A 21,289-nucleotide genomic window follows, 5' to 3' on the forward strand; every position below is an offset into this window, starting at 1 on the left:
AAGTATAGCGGGTTACAGAACCCACGGGATTTCCGTCAATGTGTTGCTTTCTGCGTGAGACTCCTCACACAGAAGTGTTTCTCTGTGATGGAGAAGGATCACAGCCCATGTCAACATGGCACACACATCCAGAAACGCAGGGTTTCTGCTGTTTCAAAGCTAGTTGCTTAAAGAATCATGCTTGGAAAAGGATGAGAAAAACACAGAGGCTATCCAAGGTCTTTTTTAATCACCTAGCATACCACAGTACATGGGCAGGCAGAGCATGAATCCATGTGAAAACATTCTAGGCATATGTAACATTTTATTAAATACAGCTGATCCCCTTTTTGGTGAATTCTATGGAGAACTTCAAAATGTTATAAAAATATCATTCAAAATTGTAAATTTTGATGTTAGCTTTTGTATCTTTTCCTTTTTTTGTTCCACATTTATACCAAAATAAATTATTTGAAAGTGCCAAAATAAAATGGCATACTGGCATATTTAGCTGTTTAGCATCCTGTGGCAAAGTTTTTACAAGTCCAAAAGTTGAAAAATAATTTTGTTGCTTTCCTTATACAATCACTTACTTAAAGTAAGTGAATTATTCAATGGAAGTGAGTCCTCTTCCTATCTCAAGTATAGTGGGCCAAGAATATAAGGGAGTAATAAGAATTTTAAGGTGATTAAAGTAGATACACAGTAAAATGCAACAGAGATGGCATATTAAATATTTCCCCAGCAGAGAAGAGTAGCAAATTGTACCTTTGCATTTGGCAACACCTGCAAAATTACTGGCCCTTTTTCAAAGCATTATTGTTGGACAGGCTTCATTGGGGTGGAGCATGACCTTCCACATTAAAAAAAAATCAAAAACAAGGATTCAAGGAATGTATTAATATACAGTTGAAGAACTTGGGATGCGTTGCCATGGAGATGGAGATGCATCTGCTTCCTTCAAGACCTGGGATCTGAGAATCTCAGTGACTAGAGCTAAGTGGGTTTCCCTTCCAGCCGCCCCTGGGTGCCCAAGCAGACTGCACCCCTCGTGCGGGAGTACTCTTACTGCACTCAGCTGAGATGCGAAACATGACAAACTGTTTCACACTTGGATGTGAACTGACCAGTTGTGAAAGAGAGCCAGTCAGAAAACCCAAAGGCCCTGGAAAGGCACAGGCTGACAGTGTCCTCACCAAGGTGAAGAGGCTGTGACCAGCATCGGGATGTCATGGACACTTCACAGCCCAAGTTCTCCATTCTAAGAGATTTAAGAAGTTTGAATAGGAAACACCCTAGAAAAAAAATCTGAAGCAATTAGCCTAGCTGTATAAAAATGGCCTTACATATCTTTGATTTCTTAAGTTTCACTTTTCTTTCCCCCTTGTGAATAGTTTTCTTGAAAATGCTAAGGTGAAATTTGTTAAGTCAATATGAAATCAGTTACTCATCAGAAGGTTAGGGGTGACATTCAATGGAAAACAAAGGAATTTGCTTTTGGTAATGGGACCACCTTTATATATTTCTTCTTTCCAAGCACCCCTTATAAAAGGTGTGATTGTTACTAGTAAAAATAAGCCAAAAAGTGAGATCTCTCTCCCGCCCACCTACCCTCCTCCCTGCCCCAGGTGCTGCCGTGCACTGCAGTGTAGTGGGGGTAGCTGGGTCTCAGTTAACCTTCAGAACTCTGTACATGGTGTTCTGGAACACTGTGGTGAAGTAGGGCCTTGGGTCCTTGAGCAAGATGCTGCACAAAGGTGGGTTTGCTGCGTTGGAAGGGTCTTCCACGTCCCAGATTTCAAGCATGCTGCAGCCAGGCCTGAAAAAACACAGCAGATCCACACTTAACCCATATTCCTCTACGGAGGAAACACAGAAGTTATGGAGTCTTTCCCAGGTTTTCAAATACTGGCAAGTTAATGACTTTACAGCAACATTTCAAAAATATCAACTAGTCATTTAGGTGTAATGAATATAAAATAGGTCATCCTGGAGTGCCTTAGCCAAGTAACACGTTATGCCCTCATAACAAGTTTGTGTATTGGAATAGTTCCCAAGTGCAACCAACATGCAAACATAAAGCCTGTTTGCAATGGGACAAACTGATGACTTTCTCAGTTTTGAGCATGAATTGTCTTGGATTAGCATGCAAACGTTCAGTACATGGCAGCCCAAGGAGGTGGCTATGTGTGGACTCAGGACATTGGAGCTCACTGGAGAGTGACCCTGCGTGGAAATCTTGAAGGGGGTAAGGAACCAGGAAAAAATTATTTCTAATTTTTAAATACCTATACTGGAGTATAATTTATACACAATAAAATTCCCATTTTATGGGTCCAGTTTAGGGGCAGGGCAACTATATAGGTGTGTAAGCACCGTCACAGGCATCAGCATTTCCACCTGCTAATGCGCCCCCTTGGGCCCATCCTCTTCAGAACAGCCCCAGGCAAGAACTGACCACATTTCTGCACTATAATTTTGCCTTTTCTAGAATTTCACATAAATGCATTCTGTAGTTTTTGCATTTCTGGCCTCTCTACCTTGGTGTGTTTTGATAGGAACTGAAACACTTAAATGGAGATAGCACAACTGTTTATCCATTTGCAAGGCGACACACATTTGGGACACTCTGAAGTTTTGGTGATTCAATCCTTTGGTCAACAGTCATGAAGGAAGCTCTGGGTGGACAAACGATCCACTTCTCTTACGGAAGCAGCCGGGAGTGGCATTGCTTGGTTGTATGCCAAGTGTCACTTCACAAACAATTTCAGGACTGTTTGTCAAAATGCAGGCCCCATTTGCTGTCTCTGTCAGCAAAGCCTGAGAGTTTATTTTGCTCTGGATCCTCCCAGACAGCTGGAATTATCTGTCTGTAATTTTATTTCTTCTGTAGTTAGATGATTCGACATACCTTCTTTGGTAAAATGTTTAAATATTTTGCCAAATTTTATAGTGTTTCCTACTAAGGTACGATGGGCCTTCCTAAGTTCTAGATAGACGTCCTTATCAGTTTCAGCACATGAAGGCATAGTCAGTGATAATAAACTACACATTTTGAATGCACATTTTGGGTATATTTTAACGTCTCTACACTTCTGAAATCATAATTCACAAGAAAAAAATAATGAATATATTATCTTGCCCAGTGTCTAATCTTTTTCATGATCTCCCAGTCTGGTTCCAGCCCCACTGCTTCCCAGGCATCCCCATACCTGCTGTCATCAAAGCTATCTGTCTTTTGGAATTACTGTGTTCTGACTGGTGGCTTTTTCTCAGCATAAATACATTGAAACTTCTCCGTACTGCTCTCTTATCAACGCTTTTTATTATCTTTTACGATGTCTAGACACCCCCAAAGAGTGTTAGTTTACTCATTGCTAGGTATTTGGTATTTTCTTCTTTTGTGTTAGAAAAATAGGCTGTGCACAATTACTGGCATGCACATACGCCTGCTTTTATCACCTGATGTGTTGCCATAGACTACGCAGATGCTTAACTTTCTAAGAAACTAATCCTGCAAAGAATTGTACCATGTTGCACTCACACCACCAGTGTAGAAAGTTCTAGGTCCTCCACAGTGTCAGCCAACACTTGGCACGATCGATCTCTCCAATTTCATTGGGTATTTAATAGTACCTCATATAGCTTTAATTTACATTTCACGATCACTAGCAACATCAAACATGTTTTCATATGATGATCCACTCATACTTTTCTTTGGTGAAGCATTTCTTTAGGATTTAAAACATTTTTTTTTTTGGTTCATTTAGTCAATTTTCAGAATTCTTCAAAAACAGATAAAATCCTTTATTAGACGTGTGTCTGAAACATTTCCTCCTGTTTTTGTATTTTTTTTTTTAAAGATTTAAAACATGGTTTTTATTTGGAAGAATTAATACAGGAGGAAAGGACAGCTCCTCCATCCACTGGTTCATTTCCCAAATGGCTGTGATAGCTGTAGCTGAGCCAATCAGAAGCCAGGAGCTTCCTCCTGTTCTCCCACATAGGTGCAGATGTTCAAGGTCCTGAGCCATCCTCCACTTCTTTCCCAGGCTTTAAGTAGGGAGCTGGATCCGAAGTGGAGCACTTGAACAGGTGCCATCATGGGATGGCAGCATTACAGGCAGAGGCTTACCTACCATGCCATGATGCCAGTTCCCTGTGGTTTCTTAGAATCCTTCATAATCTGTTAGATAAGAGTAAAGATTATGATGCTAATGAAGTCCTATTCTCCAACATGCTCATTCTCTTACAGATCACACTTACGGTATTGGATCAAAGAAATGTTTGCTTAACATGAGGTCACAGTGGTTTTATTCCAGGGATTTCATATCCCTGGATTTAGTTATGCCTGTGACACGTGGTGAGTTAAGTTTTGTGATGTGTCAAGTGTAAGGTTCATATGTTTGCATATAAAACAATTTTTCAAATACTGTCAAAAAGGTTCATTTCTCCAATGAATGATCTGTATGGGTATGAACTTACTTCTGGACCCTGTTCAGTTTCACGCTGTCTTGATTGCTGCAGCTGGGTATTAAGTCCTGCAGCAGGGGCATGTCGGCCCTTGGCGTGTATTCTTTTTCAGATTTGTTTTAGGTCTTAGGTCGTGGTAACATATGAATTAAACTGTCTTTTCAATTTTCATCCCTAGAGCAATACTGATTATTACTGAACTAAATCTACAGATTAATTTGGGAAGATTTGACAAGGTAATATTATGGACTATTTTGATCAATAGAGTATTTTTTCATTTACTTTAGGTAGTATGTTATTTGTCCCAGTAATATGTTCTAATTTTCAATATTCAGGTCTGACACATACTTTGAATTTCACATTTTTGTAAAAGTTATGTTGCAATTATTGTGGCAGAATTAGAACTGATTTTCATGTTAATTTTTGTATCCTACAACCCTGCTAAATTCATTCAGTTTAGAAGTTCTTGTACCTTTCATCAGTTCCCCTACATGGATGATTGAGTTATCTGTATAAAGAACTTAGTTCCTTTCCAGTTTGAATGCTTTTTTCTAGCTTATGTACTTTGGCTACCTCAATCAATACAATGTTGGGTGGAAGCAGTAAGAATGGACCACCCCGTCCAGGTTCTCATCTAATGCTAACTTGAGCTGTAGTTTCCTTGTAATACTTTCTGCGAGGGTTAGCAAGGTGCTCCCCAGCCTGATTTGCTAACTAGTCAGTGCTGGACGCTGGACTGCATTGGGAGTCTAGTGAGGTGGCCGTGTGACGTTTTTTTCCTGTTTGACAGTGAGGCAAGTCATGACATTAACAAATATCTGCATTTCTGGGATAAACTCATCTGCAAGTATATGATACACTGCTCTTTAAAATAGATTGTTGGATTCATCTGTGGCCATTTTGTTTAGAACTTTTACATAAACATTTGCTTAAGTGTTTTAATATTTGTCTGCAGTTGGTTTTCAGGAAAAGGTTGGTATCAGTAAAGTAATGATTCTTATTACCTCATTTTCTGGAATAGATTGTAGAACTATTTTCAATGATGATAGGGCGCATTGCATTTATGAGAAGCTTTTTATTTTAAACTGAAAATTTCATTAACATTCAAGGTGTTTCCTGTTTCATATTTTGTGAGTTTTCAACTTTCCAAGGAAGTTGCCATTTCATCTGTTTGGACCCTGTTGGTGATGTCATATCTAACATTGCTTGTTAACTTTTTAGTTTATTAAGAGACTATAATGATGAAATATTTTATTTATGATATTAACGATGTCTTTGTTCAGAGTTAGAAATGTATCAACTTTTAATCTTACAATCAGCTTTTTGTTTTATTGACCAGGGGGAAATTCACATGGATTCCTTTACAGCAACTTTATCTTTTTTTTGCCATAATTATAGTACCTTGCATTTATTAAATATTCACGCTGCACCTTTTAGAATTTATTGTAAAGTATCAATAACTTCCACAGATTTGTGCATTTATTTTCTAAAAAAATGCAACTACCATGTAATATACTTTATGGGGTATAGCATAACACAACACATCTACACAGTTTAAACCAATCATATCAGGCAATTAATCTTTCTGATTCCTTGTTGGTGTGTCTGAAGCCTACCAGCTTCTCTCCAGCTCTTGCTACAGAATGAATTACCGGGAACTACAGTCACCCTACAGCTGTATCCAGCTTCAACTGCTTCAGTGGTAACCTCTCCCACCAGATCTCGTTCTCAGCTTCCAGTAAGCATTTAAAATTATATATATGTGTGTATATATATAAACTTCGTGTCAATACAAATTACATATAATTTATGTAAATGCTAATTTTTATTATTTTCAATGACATGGTTTTGTAGGCAGATTTTCTTCTCCCCCTCCCCTATATTATCACAGCAGTAGAGTCCTTTAGTAATAGTTATAAGTTTAACATTCTGCTACTGAAGTGTATCATGGCATTTTAGGTATAGGCAAAGTTGGAAAGTCTAGTGTTAAATTGTCATTTAACTGTTTAACTGCTTCATTGGAAGTCCTCCTTTTGGGAGTTGCGATGCATACTGCACGGCATCTTCACTCCTGCTGAGCACGTGAGAACACGTGGTGTTTATCTTTCTGGGTCTGTCTGTTCTCCCTTGTGATAACTACCATTTTTAATAATATTCATACATGGCATTCTCTTTCCTCTCAAACACTCTGATTCTGTACCCTGGCTAGTGTGAATAATGCGGCCTTGAATACAGGGGTGCAGGCATCTCTTTGATAGCCTGTTTGAGTCTGACCTTTATTATTATTCTCTTTTAGTTTCCTTTAAGATTTATTATTTATTCAAAAGGCAGGGAGCCAGGGAGGGAGAATAAGAATGAACAAATGAGAGTAAATCTTCTATCCAATGGTCCACTCTACAATGGCCACAACCCAGGGCTAGATTAGACTGAAGCCAGGAACTCCATCCTGGTTCCCCCCGTGAGTGGCAGGGACCCAAGAACCTGGGTGATTTTCCATTGCAGTCGTGCTAGGTACATTATTAGGGAACTAGACGAGAAACATACCAATTGGAACCTGATCCAGCACTCAAAATAGGATGCTGGCATCCCAAGCATGGCTTAACCCTCTGTGCCACAAGGCTGGTCCCCTTATTATTAGAGGAATTCCCAACCCTTCAAGTGCCACTTTATCTATATCCCACAAATATTAGAAAACTGTTCTTATTTTCCCTCAGGATAACACTTTAAAAATGTTATTTTAAAAAGCAGGTTTTACATAGAGGATGAGGTAAAGTGGGAGGGGGGCGATCTTCTGTCACGGCTTCACTCTGCAAACGGTCCAACCAGTCAAAGCTGAGCTGACCCAAAGCCAGGAGCTTCCTTTGGGTCTCCCTCATGGGTGCAGGGGCCCAAGGACTTGGATTCTACTTGGCTGCTTTCCCAGGCCATACACAGGGAGCTGGCTGCTGGACAGGAAGTAGAGCAACTAGGACTAGAATTGGTGCTCACGGGATGTTGACACTGCAAGGTGGAGGACTAACGCATTGAGCCACTGCACCAGACCCAGTATACCGTATTTTGAAACCCTCCTGCTATTTCTCTTACCAATATATTAGCTGATTGCACACTAATTTTTTTTTGTTGTATTTGGGAAGATTTCCACATGTTTTTTTCTAAAAAGATTTATTCATTTATTGGAAAGTCAGATATACAGAGAGGAAGATCTTCCATCCATTGATTCACTCCCCAAGTGACCACAATGGTCGATGCTATGCCGATCTGAAGCCAGGATCCAGGAACTTCTTCCAGGTCTCCCACACGGGTGCAGGGTCCCAAGACTTTGGGCCGTCCTCGACTGCTTTCCCAGGCCACAAGCAGGGAGCTGGATGGGAAGTGGAGCTGCCGGGATTAGAACCGGTGCCCAAGGTGAGGACTTTAGCTGCTAGGCTACGCCGCCGGGCCCTCACATGTTTCTGATACTGATTTCTAACAATTTCATTGAAGGCACAGAATATAGTTTGTATGCTCTGAAAAAATGCATCAACACTTGTTTTATGGCCCTGAATTATGTTTATTGATAAACAGTCAGGGTTTACTTGAAAAGACTACCTACTGATATTCTTGGGTGGTAGTCTCCAAGAGACAATTGGGTCATGGTAATGGACAGTGTCATTTAACCTACTGATTTGCTGAAAATTTTTATTTGTTCTGTAAACTGTTGAAAGGAATATTCTAATTTCTGACCCAATCATGGATTTCTGTTTCTCCTTCACATATCTGGTACATGAATGTTTAGGGAGGCTATGCCTTCTTGGAAAACGGACCGTTCAATATAAACTGACCTTCATTAGGCTTGGTAATCTTTGGATTCTGTTTAACTTTTGTCATACTGTAGTTATACCAGCTTTCTGTGGAGTATTGAAGCATGGTATGTCCTTTTGCTGATCATCTTAACCTATCAATTTCCTTGGATTAAGTAAATTTCTTGAGGGCAAGCACGTAATGGTCTTGCTTTATTATGTAGTCTCAATTCCTTATTTTTGTAGTTGTGGCATTTAATCCTGCATTAGTTTCCCATTGCTGCTGCAACAAATTACCACACACACAGAGGCTTCAAGCAGTATATACATGTTCTTGCCTAAAGGAGGGAGCCGCAGGGCTCTGGCCTTAGTGGAGGCTCTAAGGGAGAATGACTCCCTTGCCTTCTGTGGGTGTTGGGAGTTAGACCCCTTGGCTTGTGGCCTCAGATTGGTCTGATGTCTTGGTAGCTTCTACTTTAATGTTTTATAAAGGAGCTGCAGGATCCTTTAAGTTTATTCCAAGGTGTTTAAATCTGTTACTGTGAATGGGGCTGATCTTGGAAGTGCTTTCCCTGGGACTGTGCATTCAAAGGCTACTGATCGCTGTGTGTTGCTTTTATATTCTGCGAACTTTCCTTATGAGTTCCAATAGTACACACTCTGTGTTTGTCTATAGCTGTAATCTTGAGCTCAGCAACTCAAGGCCTTCAACTTGGTCTTTTTTTATGAATAACTTTTACCCTAAAAAGTTTCAAATGAAAAAACTATGCCTTTACAGCTTTGTTTTTACTAGAAGTTAATTTCGAAACACTAGTTTCCGATCCATGTATTTTTATGTGCAGCATTTTTATTTTCTTTCACTTGAAATATTTTCCAATTTCTTTCCTGATTTTATCCTTGGTCAGGAGCATGTCCATCTAGCTTCCAGTTATTTGGACATTTCCCACATGTGTTTGTTGGTGATCCAATTCTTACTCTGATTTCAAAGCATGCACATGAGAATGAAAAGTACATGGATCTTGTTTAGAGATAGAAATTTACATAACTCAGCTGAGTTGTGCTACTTGATCTGCAAGAATATTTGAACAGTTTGGCTTTTTTTTTTAACCTTTTACTCTCTAATGTTACATAATACATATGAAAATAGGATCTAATAAAGTATCACTTCTTGTCTTACTCCTCATCTGAACATCTACTGTAACTGGTATAAAAACATCCCTTCTATTGCAGCGTGTTTGTTTATCTCATGTAGCTTTTCCATCAAGCCAATACATGTATTTAAAGTATCTCATAGGCAGCTCACAGGCACATACTGCATTTTGCACTTGGTCTGCCAATCTCAGGTGCTTAAAGTTTTTCATTAAAAATGTTTCTCTTGGCACCAGTGCTATAAGATAATGAGTTAAGCCATAATCTGAAATGCTAACATCCTGTAAAGGGACTGCTTTGAGTCCCTGCTTCTCCACTTCCAATCTAGTTCCCTACAAATATGCCCTGGGAAGTGACAAAAGATGGTCCAAGTGCTTGAGCCCCAGATGAAGCTACTGGTTCCTGGTTCCAGCCTGTCCCAGCCCTGGCTGTTGGGAGCTATTTGGTGAGTGAACCAGTGGATGGAAGATCTGTTACTATCTCTCCATAATTCTTTCAAATAAGTATTTTAAATTTCTCCCTGTAGTTATCACAAATACAATATAATTCAGTATTGTAGCAAAATGGCAGTATCTCATTGTAAATTCAAATCTGTACTTTGAACATCTAATGAAATTTTGTTTTACCTATAAAACCTATTTAAATGAAAAATACTGGGATTTAAAAAATTACTGTAAGATTTCCCTAGATGAAATCTAGTGCAGGGCCGCAAGGCTTTGGGCCATCTTCGACTACTCTTCCAGGTCACAAGCAGGGAGCTGGAGGTAAGCACGACCAAGGCAAGGACTTTAGCCACTAGGCAACTGCGCCGGGCCCAGCAATATAAAGAGAATGACAGGTATATGCAGCTGCTATCAAGTTATATCAACATAACAAGCCCTTAAAAAAACTCTATTGAATTTACTTGAAAGGCAGAGCTGCAGAGAGATCTACTTGCTGGTTCACTCCTCACATGGCTGGAGCTGGACCAAGCCAGGAGCCTGGAATTTCATATGGATACAGAGGCCATCCAGGCACACTATCCAGGGAAGTGTAGTAGCTGGGACTTGAACTGGTGCCCAGATGGCGATACTGGCATCACAGGCAGTAGCTTTACCCATTACATCACAATGCTGGTCCACAGAGTAATGTCTTAATGGCATTTATTTTTTCAATTTTCTAAAGAATTGGAACTACTGTAGGAAGGTGACTTTTTTTTGCATTAAAAGTATCACATAGCACTGAGTTAATACTCACTTAGTTCTCACAACACACCAGGCTTCCTCTAAAACATAATAGTTTACATGTAACTCCAACAATTTATCTCTCACTTCTTTTGCAGATTTTCGGCTATATACAGAATAAACAATTTTTGTCCGGGCTCTTTAAAATCAAAACAAGAAATTATTAGTATTTAACATTTTAGAAATGTTAAAATAAATACTAACAATTCTTCTGATAAACAGATATCTTACCCCTTCTCACTGAATGGAATGCTGATGCATAGAACTAAAAAACGGCCTAAGTTATTCTGGGAACAGCAGGTTTCATATTCATAATTCACAAAATGTTACAACCAGTTAAATGTAGTACAAGCATAGGTTTAAATAATTTCTTCTATGTATATTATGAAAAATGTTCACTGAAGCTCAATGTGGCATCTAGCATATCAAAACTACCAAATCACCCCAATAGAATCCTGAGATATTTAGGACATGATTTCTGAAGTGGGAATAAACTGAAATCATAAACAGGTTATTGTTTAATGCATTAAATATTACTTAGGATTTCAAGTATATAGGATATGCCTGTTACTACAGATTAATATTTAAAAATTCTAGTAGACAAAATCCACTGAAAGGCAAAGATTAAGCTGTTCATTGTGTTAATTGTCAGTTTTATTTTTAAAAACCAGTCACTCAAATCTTAGACCACAATCGAAACTAGAGTTCCTGTAATGCCCTAGTGTCTCACAAGCATGCGATGCAGCCCATCTCGGGGCTCTCCCAGCGTCTCTGAGTGCACCAGCACCTCCCCCGCCCCTCACCAGGGAGCATGCCCACCTCAAGTCCGCGTCCTCATAATGGGGGTGATTCACGATGGGATGCAGGGTGGACAGCTTGATACTTGCCATTGTAGGCATGGCACCTGCAAACACAGCATCTGGAAAACAAGAGTACATACTTAATATCTGAAACCCAACCGTTACAAAAGGCTATAATATATGAACCCAAATTCAGAAAGAAAAGAATATTTTAAAGTAATTACCACTTGAACCATCCTTTCCATTCACTTAACATGCACTGTCTGAGACACTAAAGCTAATCTGTACTCAATGTGACCACATGCTATGAACTGCCCTCATTTTTAGACAAGGATTAAGTTATTTAATCTGTCAAGCTCCGTGAGGTGAGTTCTCTAGTCTTTGTTTTGTAGGTCAAGAAGCAGAGACGACTGCTGTGGTAAGGGATTTGGCCAAGACTAAGAGCTGGGATGGAAAGAAATCCTGAGGGAGGAACCCAGCGCTCAAGGTGAGAGCCACACCCCTTCACCCACATTTCTTTCCTTTGGAACTAAGGGAAAGATGACCAACAGGCTAAGCTGAGGCATTTCACCACTCGCTGAGGACTTCAGCGGGCCTGCTGCAGTGACGGCAAAGGCTCCCTTCTCTGACTGCACGGCCCAGCGGTCCATGGAGGCCGTGCTGCCAAGCTGGGTTTCATCTCCCATGTTATTTCATTATTCATTTTTCTTCACAAATTACATTACTGGACAGGACAGACCTTGAGCAATGATTCCACTCCTATTATGGAACTTACAGAAGCTTTTCACAAACATGAGAGAACTCGTGATAAACAGAAATTTCTTTTTTTTTTTTTAACAAACATGTCTGATTTTCATAGTTATCCTAGAAGGATATTTGGTTAAAAATAATTTTCTCTTCCAGAAACCCAACACTGAACCCTGAAATAAAGGAGAAATAAGGGAAAAGAAAGGTACAGGGGTCTTAAAGCTCCCGGGAAGCCGCTGTCCCTGGAGGGGTGCAGGAGGGAGAGGACAGAGCACCGCGTGCCCGCCGAGGAGGTGTGAGGACACTGGCCTGGCCACGCAGTGTGTGGGGAGGCAGTGTCGCTCCCGCCCTGGGAAGTCCCCGAGCATCTACCCAGATTGAAGCTTTTCATGTTTCCTTAGAGATGGCTGCTTAGGAAAATGGTGCTAATTAAAAAAAGATAGAAGAAGTGAACTCAGTTACAGGAAAATACAGAAAACGACACTAAAGAATTGGTGCAAGAAAATAACTTGTAATCTTTGACATTTGGGTTTAGATTTAGTATAAGTTACAAGAAATACTGTAGTATATTCTCTGGAAATTGATTTTACAATCTCCATCTGATTAAAGGTTTTTGTTTTTCTAAACTGTATTCTCTTGAGAGACAAGCAGAGCGGGAGTATGCTCCCCACCCGCTGGCTCACCTCCTCAACAGCCTGCAACAGCTGGCACTAGCTGGGCAGAACCTGGCAACTGAGTGCAACTTTCCCATGCAGGTGAAAGGACCCAACCACGCAAGTCCTCCCCGCAGCGTAGCAGCCAGAGGGAGGAGGTGAATCTGGGTAAATCATAGCCCTCCTGTCATCTGAACCATCAGGAAAATGCCAACCCCTGTTAGAGCTAGAGCTCTAAGAACATTCTGGAGTATTTACAATCAGGATTTACACCCAGGAATGACCACCTCACTGAACGCTGCTTAGGAGGGGTTTGCTAAACAGACACTGCAAAGGCCTATTTTTCACCAAAATAAACATGCATTCACCTGTTATAAAATCTCAACAGGAAGGATAGGCCTGTGCCACTAAGAAGGACCAGATAATGGCTTGAAAAGATCTTCTATTACAGCAACACAAAGTCTGCTCAAATTGAAGCAACTACAAGTTTTGCTAAAGCTCAGGTGAAGACTGACAGGAACATTTTTGGGATCCAATGCTGATTCCTTGGAGGTCACTGAAAACGAGGCGGCAGCAGCGGGCCACACCCACCACTGGTGAGGAAAAAAGCGGGTGCCGTGGACAGTTCAACGTGCACAGTTCTGACTCAATGCATGTGGAGGAAGCCTTTGTTTATTGGGCAACAAAGCTGTTGCACCCAGACTGTTTGCAAAGAGCAGAGCCCTGAGTGCACGCTGAGCCTACAAGTGGAAGCCAAGACCCTGCAGCACTTCCGAGATGGCCGAGGAGAGGAGAGGAGGCAGGGTTCCACGGGCACCAGTGTGAGGGCAAAGCACCACCATGGCAACAGCTACCAGGAGGTGAGAGTGGTACAAGGTGAAAGCAGACAGGTTAAGACCCCCCCCAAATCCTGGCAGCAGGGTTCTGGGGAAATCTCATTGAGGATCAAAGAACAATTAATAGCTGCTTGTGAGGTGACTGGGTATTCTGATATGGTCCAAGTTTCTGCAGAAAAACCCCTGGGAGAGCTGCACTGTGAGCGCTCTCCGCCCGGAGTGTACCCTGCACATTCCTCTAATTCGGCAGGGCGACTGTGCAAAGGTCTGATTGGCTCCTTCTGATTTCTCAGTCTCATTCAGTTTGTTACATAAAGTAATTGACATGATTCCATTGCTAGGATCCTCAGTTCTTGATGAAGGCACTAAATGACAGAACTGTCACAAAGTATCTTGAACTTCTGGAATTGACTGAGAAAGTTTATAAAGTCTTTTCATTCGGGTAAAGGCAAACATATAAAATGGGAACTGTACACAGCTACATAATGTGTGTTTGTGTGTGTAAAACCGCCTATACATGCAACTAAATAGCCACTTACCTGGTCTCGTATTGTATCTGATCCAGTGAATAAGTTCTTCCTGTGGCAAATTATTAAATTCTCCTATAATGCTCCACTGATTATGGAGGTTTGCACAACCTTGCAATGACATCACTGTTAGAATGCCAAAGATAACATTCTCAAAACGGATTCTGCAAAAAAGCCAGCCAAAGAGCTGAAATGAAAGAAACCACTTATTTATAATTCTTATATGAAATTAAGAGTGAATAAATCTGCACCTAGAGTCTAAAATTCTTACCTTAATCTTTAAACCAAAAGGATTACCTTTTGCTAACAGTATACAAATACATAGAATTATCACCTATTTATTTAAAAACAAGAATGCATTTGCTGAAATTGCGGGGTCTAGTTCAAAATGGAACTGTCCCTCACCTTGAAAGAATGAGGCAGTATTTGCTCCTTGCAGTACTGACTCATTACCAGGCTTCAAGATTCGGGATACCATTTTGATGCCTCTTATATTGAAGCACTTTAAGCTTTGGCTGTGTTTTATGAAAATCTGGAATTACTATGAAAAGCTCTTAGCACTGACACATACACAATGTCTGTTCAAGGGTATAAAGCAATACGCTCATAACAAAACTGTACTATGCTCTCAAACACTTTTACCCCAACATGCTAGGCAACTTAACTCCAATAATGGAGCTCTGGCACTGACAACTTTTCTTGGGGATTCTCTGGGCTCAACAGGAGTGCATTAGAACAACGACATCAGATGCACTCTGGTTTGGTGAGTCCTGTAGGGTGGCTGTGGCAGGTAAGCAAACTTCCACAAAACCAAACTCGGACTGTTTACAAATAAGACAACGACCACTTGTCATGGAGACATCGAGGTCTAGGAATAATTTTTAAATATAGTTGAAATTTTTCTTACTCTACAGATTCATAACCAATACTTTATCATTTCAGCTAGCACATTTATGTCTTGGTTACTCAGCAAACCTGAAGTGCCTATTCTGCACTCACTCCCGTTAGAATGCCCTTAGACAAAGTGACTGCCTTACCCGTCGCGAGCAGAGCAAGGATGCCATAACGCACATGTGTGGGGTCAGGAACAACTTCAGCCTCATAATTAAAACGGCAAGGCCACTAAATGCCAACAGCTGCAGTGCATGGAAAATCAGCTAAAAAACAATAAATATTGTAACTTTATTAAAGTAGTAAAATAAAGTATTCAGACATGCTAGCATTAGGGCACAGATCTAATGTCATGATAAATCAAGCACAGGGTTCTCAGATGCACGGTACTCAGCGCTGCCTGGCTCTGGGTGGGATGTCACTGCTCTTGTCCCTGCTGAGGCAGACATATGTGGGAGCTTAACAAGGCTGGGAGGGTGGGAAAGGTGCAAATAAGGGAAGCTGGGTCTGGCTCACTGACAAATTAATATGAAATGTTAGTATAGGGTAAGTGGAGTGTGGGATATATAGGAACTCTTGTACATTTAGAAAAATTGTGAAGTGGTAGTACTAAAACTCTGAAAATGTTCTAAGAATATTTTATAATTTAGAATTTGCTGATGATTTCCTATCTCCTTTCCCTTTCAATGCCCCTAAATAATTTGGTGACATTTAAATGTTGCTTTGTTAATGTCCCCCTTGTAAAATTGTAAGTACTTGAGGGCAGGAGAATGACTGACCTACATTGTACATCCTATGACACTGAGTTTGTAGCCAACTCCCCACCAAATCTACATAGTGGCAGAAGGTGTCCAGTCCTGGGCCATCCAGGGCCAGCAGCTGGCCAGCTCAGCAGGCTACAAGCAAACTTGTTCAATGAGTGAAAGCAATTTCATTATGTTCCATGGTCATCAGTCCACCTCCTGGCTTTCAGATCCTTCTGATTATTCACAAGTGAGAGCAAATGAAGGAGCAGGGAGGATTGGTGGGAGTTTACCGAAGCTGAGCCACCTGCAGCATTACGGCTGGCATTCCGCAGCGTGGCCCCACCTCTGGGCAGGACCATTAACTAGAGTTTAACAGTCAACCCCAGAGTCAAATAAAAGCTTTACCTCACCATGTTCAAGGAGCTGTTTTCTGAAATAAAACAGAAAATGACCTGTCCTGAAAATCTAGTACACAGTCGAAAGAAGTTTCATTTATTGTTTTAGAAAAATTTGATCTTAAGCTACTTAGGAGAGTAAATGAAGGGCTAAATATTACTAAAAATACAATTTACAGACATCCTACCTCTGGTATGTCAAAAACCCAGCCTTGGTAAGATGAAACAGGTTTACTGATCCTTAGAGACTGCGCCTCTGGCGAGCACAAAATGACAACAGTCCGGATATTTAATGAAAGACCTACTTATGGCACGTTCAGCCATGTTCACACTCCTGAATTGTTTCTATTTTTCACAGACAATGTGAACATCCCTGTATGCAAAGTAGTGAACATTTCTAAATGTTTTCTTAGAAGAAATGCTGGGTAAAATACTTTTAGTTCCAGGAAAGTTATAATTAAGTACTTACAGTACACATACTGTGGCCAAGGCACTGTGCAGAGAACACAGTGAAAAGGCAGCTTTTTAACTCAGAGTTTACATTAGAGCCATACAAGTTGAGAAACTGCCCATTTTGTCCTACTGAAAGGCTGGGGGTTCCATTGTTCCAACAGGCTCTACAAGACGTGGGGCCTTCTAACAGGGATATGGAGACTGGAAGGAGAAGCAAGGCCCTGCCCAAGGGGCAGCTGGGAGAAGAGCCTGGCACGTACCTGTGCTTCCTTCCCCCACAGCCGTGCAGGGAGAGGAGTCCCCACTTGTCCCCAGATCATAGCCAGTCACAGCAGGATCCCTTGGTGAGCAACTGAGCCAGGAAGAGACCTGACAACAGTGGCTGAGAACAATCCTCATTCCTGCTGACATAAGTGACCTAGTAGCTAATTTCAAATATGGATATATAAGGCATAAATAGCTGAATGAGGAAAAAAATCTGATCTCAGGCAGCAGAGCTGGGGCAAGCAATAAGCATCAAATGACAATGCCATTTCCTCTCTTCAGAGGATGCTGAGAATGGCTGCTTCATGTCATTAGAGCAAGCTGTAATGACCAGCTCTCAAACTCGGGCAAAACACATTTCCCAAAAAATCTAAACAAAAATGTTGAGAAAGAAGGAATGTACACAGTAAGCTGGTAACACTGAAGAGCCAGTCGCAGAATTACAAGAACACAGAGAAAGAAGGGCAAGAGTTCAACAGTTTTCCTGGAGCTCAGCAGTGACAGGTCTGCAAACACTATAAACCTTCTTCAACTGAAAGCATGGAAGGTATAACAAACTACACAGTCCATGTGGAAAAAACCGTGGTGAGATTCATGGGGGGAAAACCGCAAAACTTGACCAACTGAGATTTGGAACAGCAGCAGCAATAACACAGCTGCTGGTTCTGTCAGCAATTCTGAGCACTTTACACCTGCTGACGCTGGCTATGCATCCTCTCCAGGCCCCCGGGGAGGCCCGTGTGATCATGGCCACTCAATGCATCATAGACCTGTGGCACAGAGGGGTGAAGAAACTTCCCCACACTTAGCTACAGCAGAATTCTGGATGCAAAAAGCTATCCTTTTAAGGATACAGCCCCTTTTAATGAATCTGCAGCAAATCCAATGTACTATGATGGGTGCCCGGGGAAAAGAGGACTCTATACTGTTATCTCCATGTTTACCTATAAAAGTAGGAATATATGAAATGCAGCGAAATAGGAGAGGACAAAAACCATATTGTTCTGGCTCAGAAATACCTAGTTCAGTACAAGAGAATCTAAGAAAGAGCAAGGGCGTATTGGAATCTGGCATTTCAAAGGGCTGAAAATAGATGAGGTGATACAGGGCTGGGACAGGTAGCACCCTGGATCTCACCACAGTACAAAACTAATGCAAAAATTAGCAATCGGTACAACAGAAAATGATGAAAGAAAACATGTTAATGTTTACAAAGTAAAGAAAACTTTTTAAACAAGCAAAAACAGAAAATGGGCAGTTATGGTTAAGCAGAAAATTTCTAAAGTTAGAACCATAAATAAACTATAAATTGACATTCTGGAAGAAATTATAGGATACACACAATAGACCAAAGGTTACTGTCTATTAAAAAAATAAATGACCACAAATCAATTTTTAAAAGGTCAAGAGGAAATACAGTCAACAGACACATGGAAAGATACAAAACATCACTGATCAGATGGATAGGACAGGTTACTCTTTTTCCTATTCAGAAAATTTTAGAAGTTTGATAAAAAATTGGTGTTCATGGAGACACAGGGAAAACAGTGCTTTCATCATTGCAATTGACCAGCGTTTGTCATATCACAGAAGAGGGCTTCCAGCAGGCCCACTCCAAATATTTCATGCTACAGAAACACTAGAAAAATGAGTGAAAAGTTGCATACAAGGATGTTCACTACTGACAACTTAGGCTGTTAAAGTTAAGCATAATTTAAATACCCATTGATACAGCTAGGGCTAAATGCGTGGTACTCAGCTAGGACAGCAAACAGTAAGATGCTAAGACCAATAAAAAGAGTAGGGGAAATCTAGACTTGTATCCGACAGTTACATGAAAGAACCACCTTCAGAATGATGAGAGTCCAGTTTTCATTTTTAAACCATAATGATTGTTTCTATATCTGATTTCTAGAACGACACCTCCAAATCTGCTTGCCATAAGCACCTCTGGGGAGACTAAAGGGCAAGGAATCAGTCTCCTCTACTGGACATGCTTTTCCTAAATGTCCGGAACAAGCATGCAATACTTCAATGCTTTGAAGGACCCCTGTGCCCCACCTGGGCCAGCCACTTTTAGCAATGTGATTAGCAAGAAAGACTCCCTTTGGGCTAAGTATCTTCTACCTGTTGGTTCTCCAAGTCTGTCTGCTTCCACTAACATCCTCTCAAATATCTGAAGACAGTTGTTACGCACCCCCCGGTCTTCCTGCAGCTCACTGAAGAGTCCAAGTCCCTTCACTCATTCTCCATCGGAACAATTTTCCAGGTTCTCAATACACTCCTTCTAAAATGCTGGGACATATTTTCCTGGCCTCCATTCCAACACAACAAATCACGATTGCTCTGTTACCTTCCTTACTCCGGAAATGAGTTCAACAGCACACCTAGGAGCATCTTTAGATCTTCCGACAACCACACAAAACTGATGATGAGACATTCAAGCATGGAGTTCACTAAAGCTCTTTGTCAATCCAAGACTATTACAAGTAAAGGCCATGAAACAAAATCAAATGGTCATTCAAAACTGCAAATTGTAACTCTTCTGTTCCCTCAAATTTTTTTCTTTACAATTTACTTTCTGTGTTCAGCAATTTTATTTATGTATGGTTTATATGAGTCATGGCAGTGTTTTGCTACTTTAATAAACTCCACTGACTTTACTGGGACAACCAGAAAATGTGACAGCAGTCTTAGCAATAAACAGACAAAATTATTTCAGAATTCTCAGAAAAACAAGTCATCTTCTCTTCTCTAAAAGCTTAAAAAATAAAGTCTAGCCAAAACAAACCGAGCTTTCTTCTCTTTACTATCATGAATTCTAGTGATCTATTAAAATGAAACGAAATCAAACTCTAAACTAGTTCACAGATAGTAGTCTCCTTTTTTGAAGAAACACCTGAGTTTGGTTCATCTCTCCTTAAGCGTAATGAATGTGCATTTGAGAAAAAACAGTATTATAGTCACTTATTTGATTGAATAAAATCTGTCTTAAAAACAATGATGGAATTACCTTAGATAAGTGTTTGCAGATAAGACACAAGAAACATCACGAGTAGTCTGAAAAGAAGCAAATCAACAAATTCAGGAAATATGACACCATGCTCAGATTCATTAATATAAACACCCACATGAGAAATAAGTTTTTAAATGATAAAATGAGTCTTCAGGAACAGTTTGGTCCCAGTCCTACCCTAGGCAAAGAAGTAAGTTATAAATTCATCTATTAAAAAATCAGTGTTTGAGTAGCCAGATGTTTAAGGTCTATTTCAGTTCGCAGATTCTAAGCTTGAGTATGTGGATAACTACTTACTAGTGTCTCAAATTTGCTTTCTACAAGCGCAGGAGCTTATTTCCTGCACCTTCAGAGACGTTTTGTCTGTCTCTCTCAGGCAAATCAGGAGCACATTACAATCCTTACCTTGAACCCAAAAGAAAAAAAAAAATTACCTTCTTAAAAATAAAACCAGCAACCATCATGACAACTGGAAGCAGTAATGTCTTTGTGTATCTCAATGGAGTCTGAAATACAGAAAATTATGCTATAAATTATTTATTGAAATCTGCTTTAAACTAGTAAAAAATCTATCAAACTGCATACCATAATTTTTTTAAGGTAAAATGCACTAGCACATTATTTACCAACCTCTTAATTTTAATGTAAGAAACAATTATAAGAATGATATGCAGCTGTTAAAAGCTTTTAAAATTAAATCCAGGTTAAGCTATATCTATTGTATTTTTATTTAATACTAAGTTTCAAGATGGGTGTTCATGGATTCCTGAGCTGCTGTGTCACTGCCTTCCTTAGTGAAATTGGAGCTGCAAAGGTAGAAAGCTACCCAAAGTCATTACTCGAAGTGTAATTCTCATACTTGTTATTGAGACGGGGAGAGATTTACCAGGTAAGTAAATTACATATTTCTTGAAAGCAAGAACTAGGGTGTTTTACTCAATGCAGTTCTTACAACAAACTGCCCAATACATCCTAATGGCTGTTAATCATTTTTAAGTTAAGGAAAATCTGTTTGGATGAATTAAGTGAATAATGTAAAATTTCATTGTTGGATTTTTCCAATAATTCAGAATTTTAATTAGGCAGGCTAACCCATTAACAACATCTTCCTGTTCGATGAAGACAAAGCTAAGCCACCAACAGGAGGATGAACACTGGGCTGGGCTCAGAACCTGCCAGAACCCCTGTCTCACTTGGCTCCCATGGTACTTTCCCATTTTGTACAAGTCTTTCCCATTTTGTTTTCTTCCTCTGCAAGCAGAAGGCATGTGCATTTAAAAAAAAAAAAAAAAACTACTTTTTTTTTGTTAGAAAGGCAGATCTACGGAGAAATCAGAAGACCTAAGGAGAGACAGAAA

The 21,289-nt window shown here is 40.2% G+C and overlaps 1 protein-coding gene across 1 annotated transcript in view; it reads right to left on the minus strand.

Annotated features, from left to right (window-relative positions):
• Positions 1-209: 209 nt before the first annotated feature.
• DPY19L2 (dpy-19 like 2) overlaps positions 210-21,289 on the minus strand; it is a 63,511-nt gene continuing 42,431 nt past the window's right edge. The window contains 8 exon segments of the mRNA XM_040964514.1: positions 210-1,798; positions 10,617-10,742; positions 11,423-11,522; positions 14,179-14,353; positions 15,204-15,323; positions 16,209-16,233; positions 19,929-19,975; positions 20,366-20,437. Of these exon segments, the coding sequence (XP_040820448.1) occupies positions 1,648-1,798; positions 10,617-10,742; positions 11,423-11,522; positions 14,179-14,353; positions 15,204-15,323; positions 16,209-16,233; positions 19,929-19,975; positions 20,366-20,437 (816 nt within the window). The 3' untranslated portion in view covers positions 210-1,647.

The sequence above is a fragment of the Ochotona curzoniae genome, unplaced genomic scaffold (assembly GCF_017591425.1).
Source record: "Ochotona curzoniae isolate NIBS_2020 unplaced genomic scaffold, NIBS_Ocur_1.0 scaffold_3835, whole genome shotgun sequence".
Lineage (NCBI taxonomy): Eukaryota > Metazoa > Chordata > Mammalia > Lagomorpha > Ochotonidae > Ochotona > Ochotona curzoniae.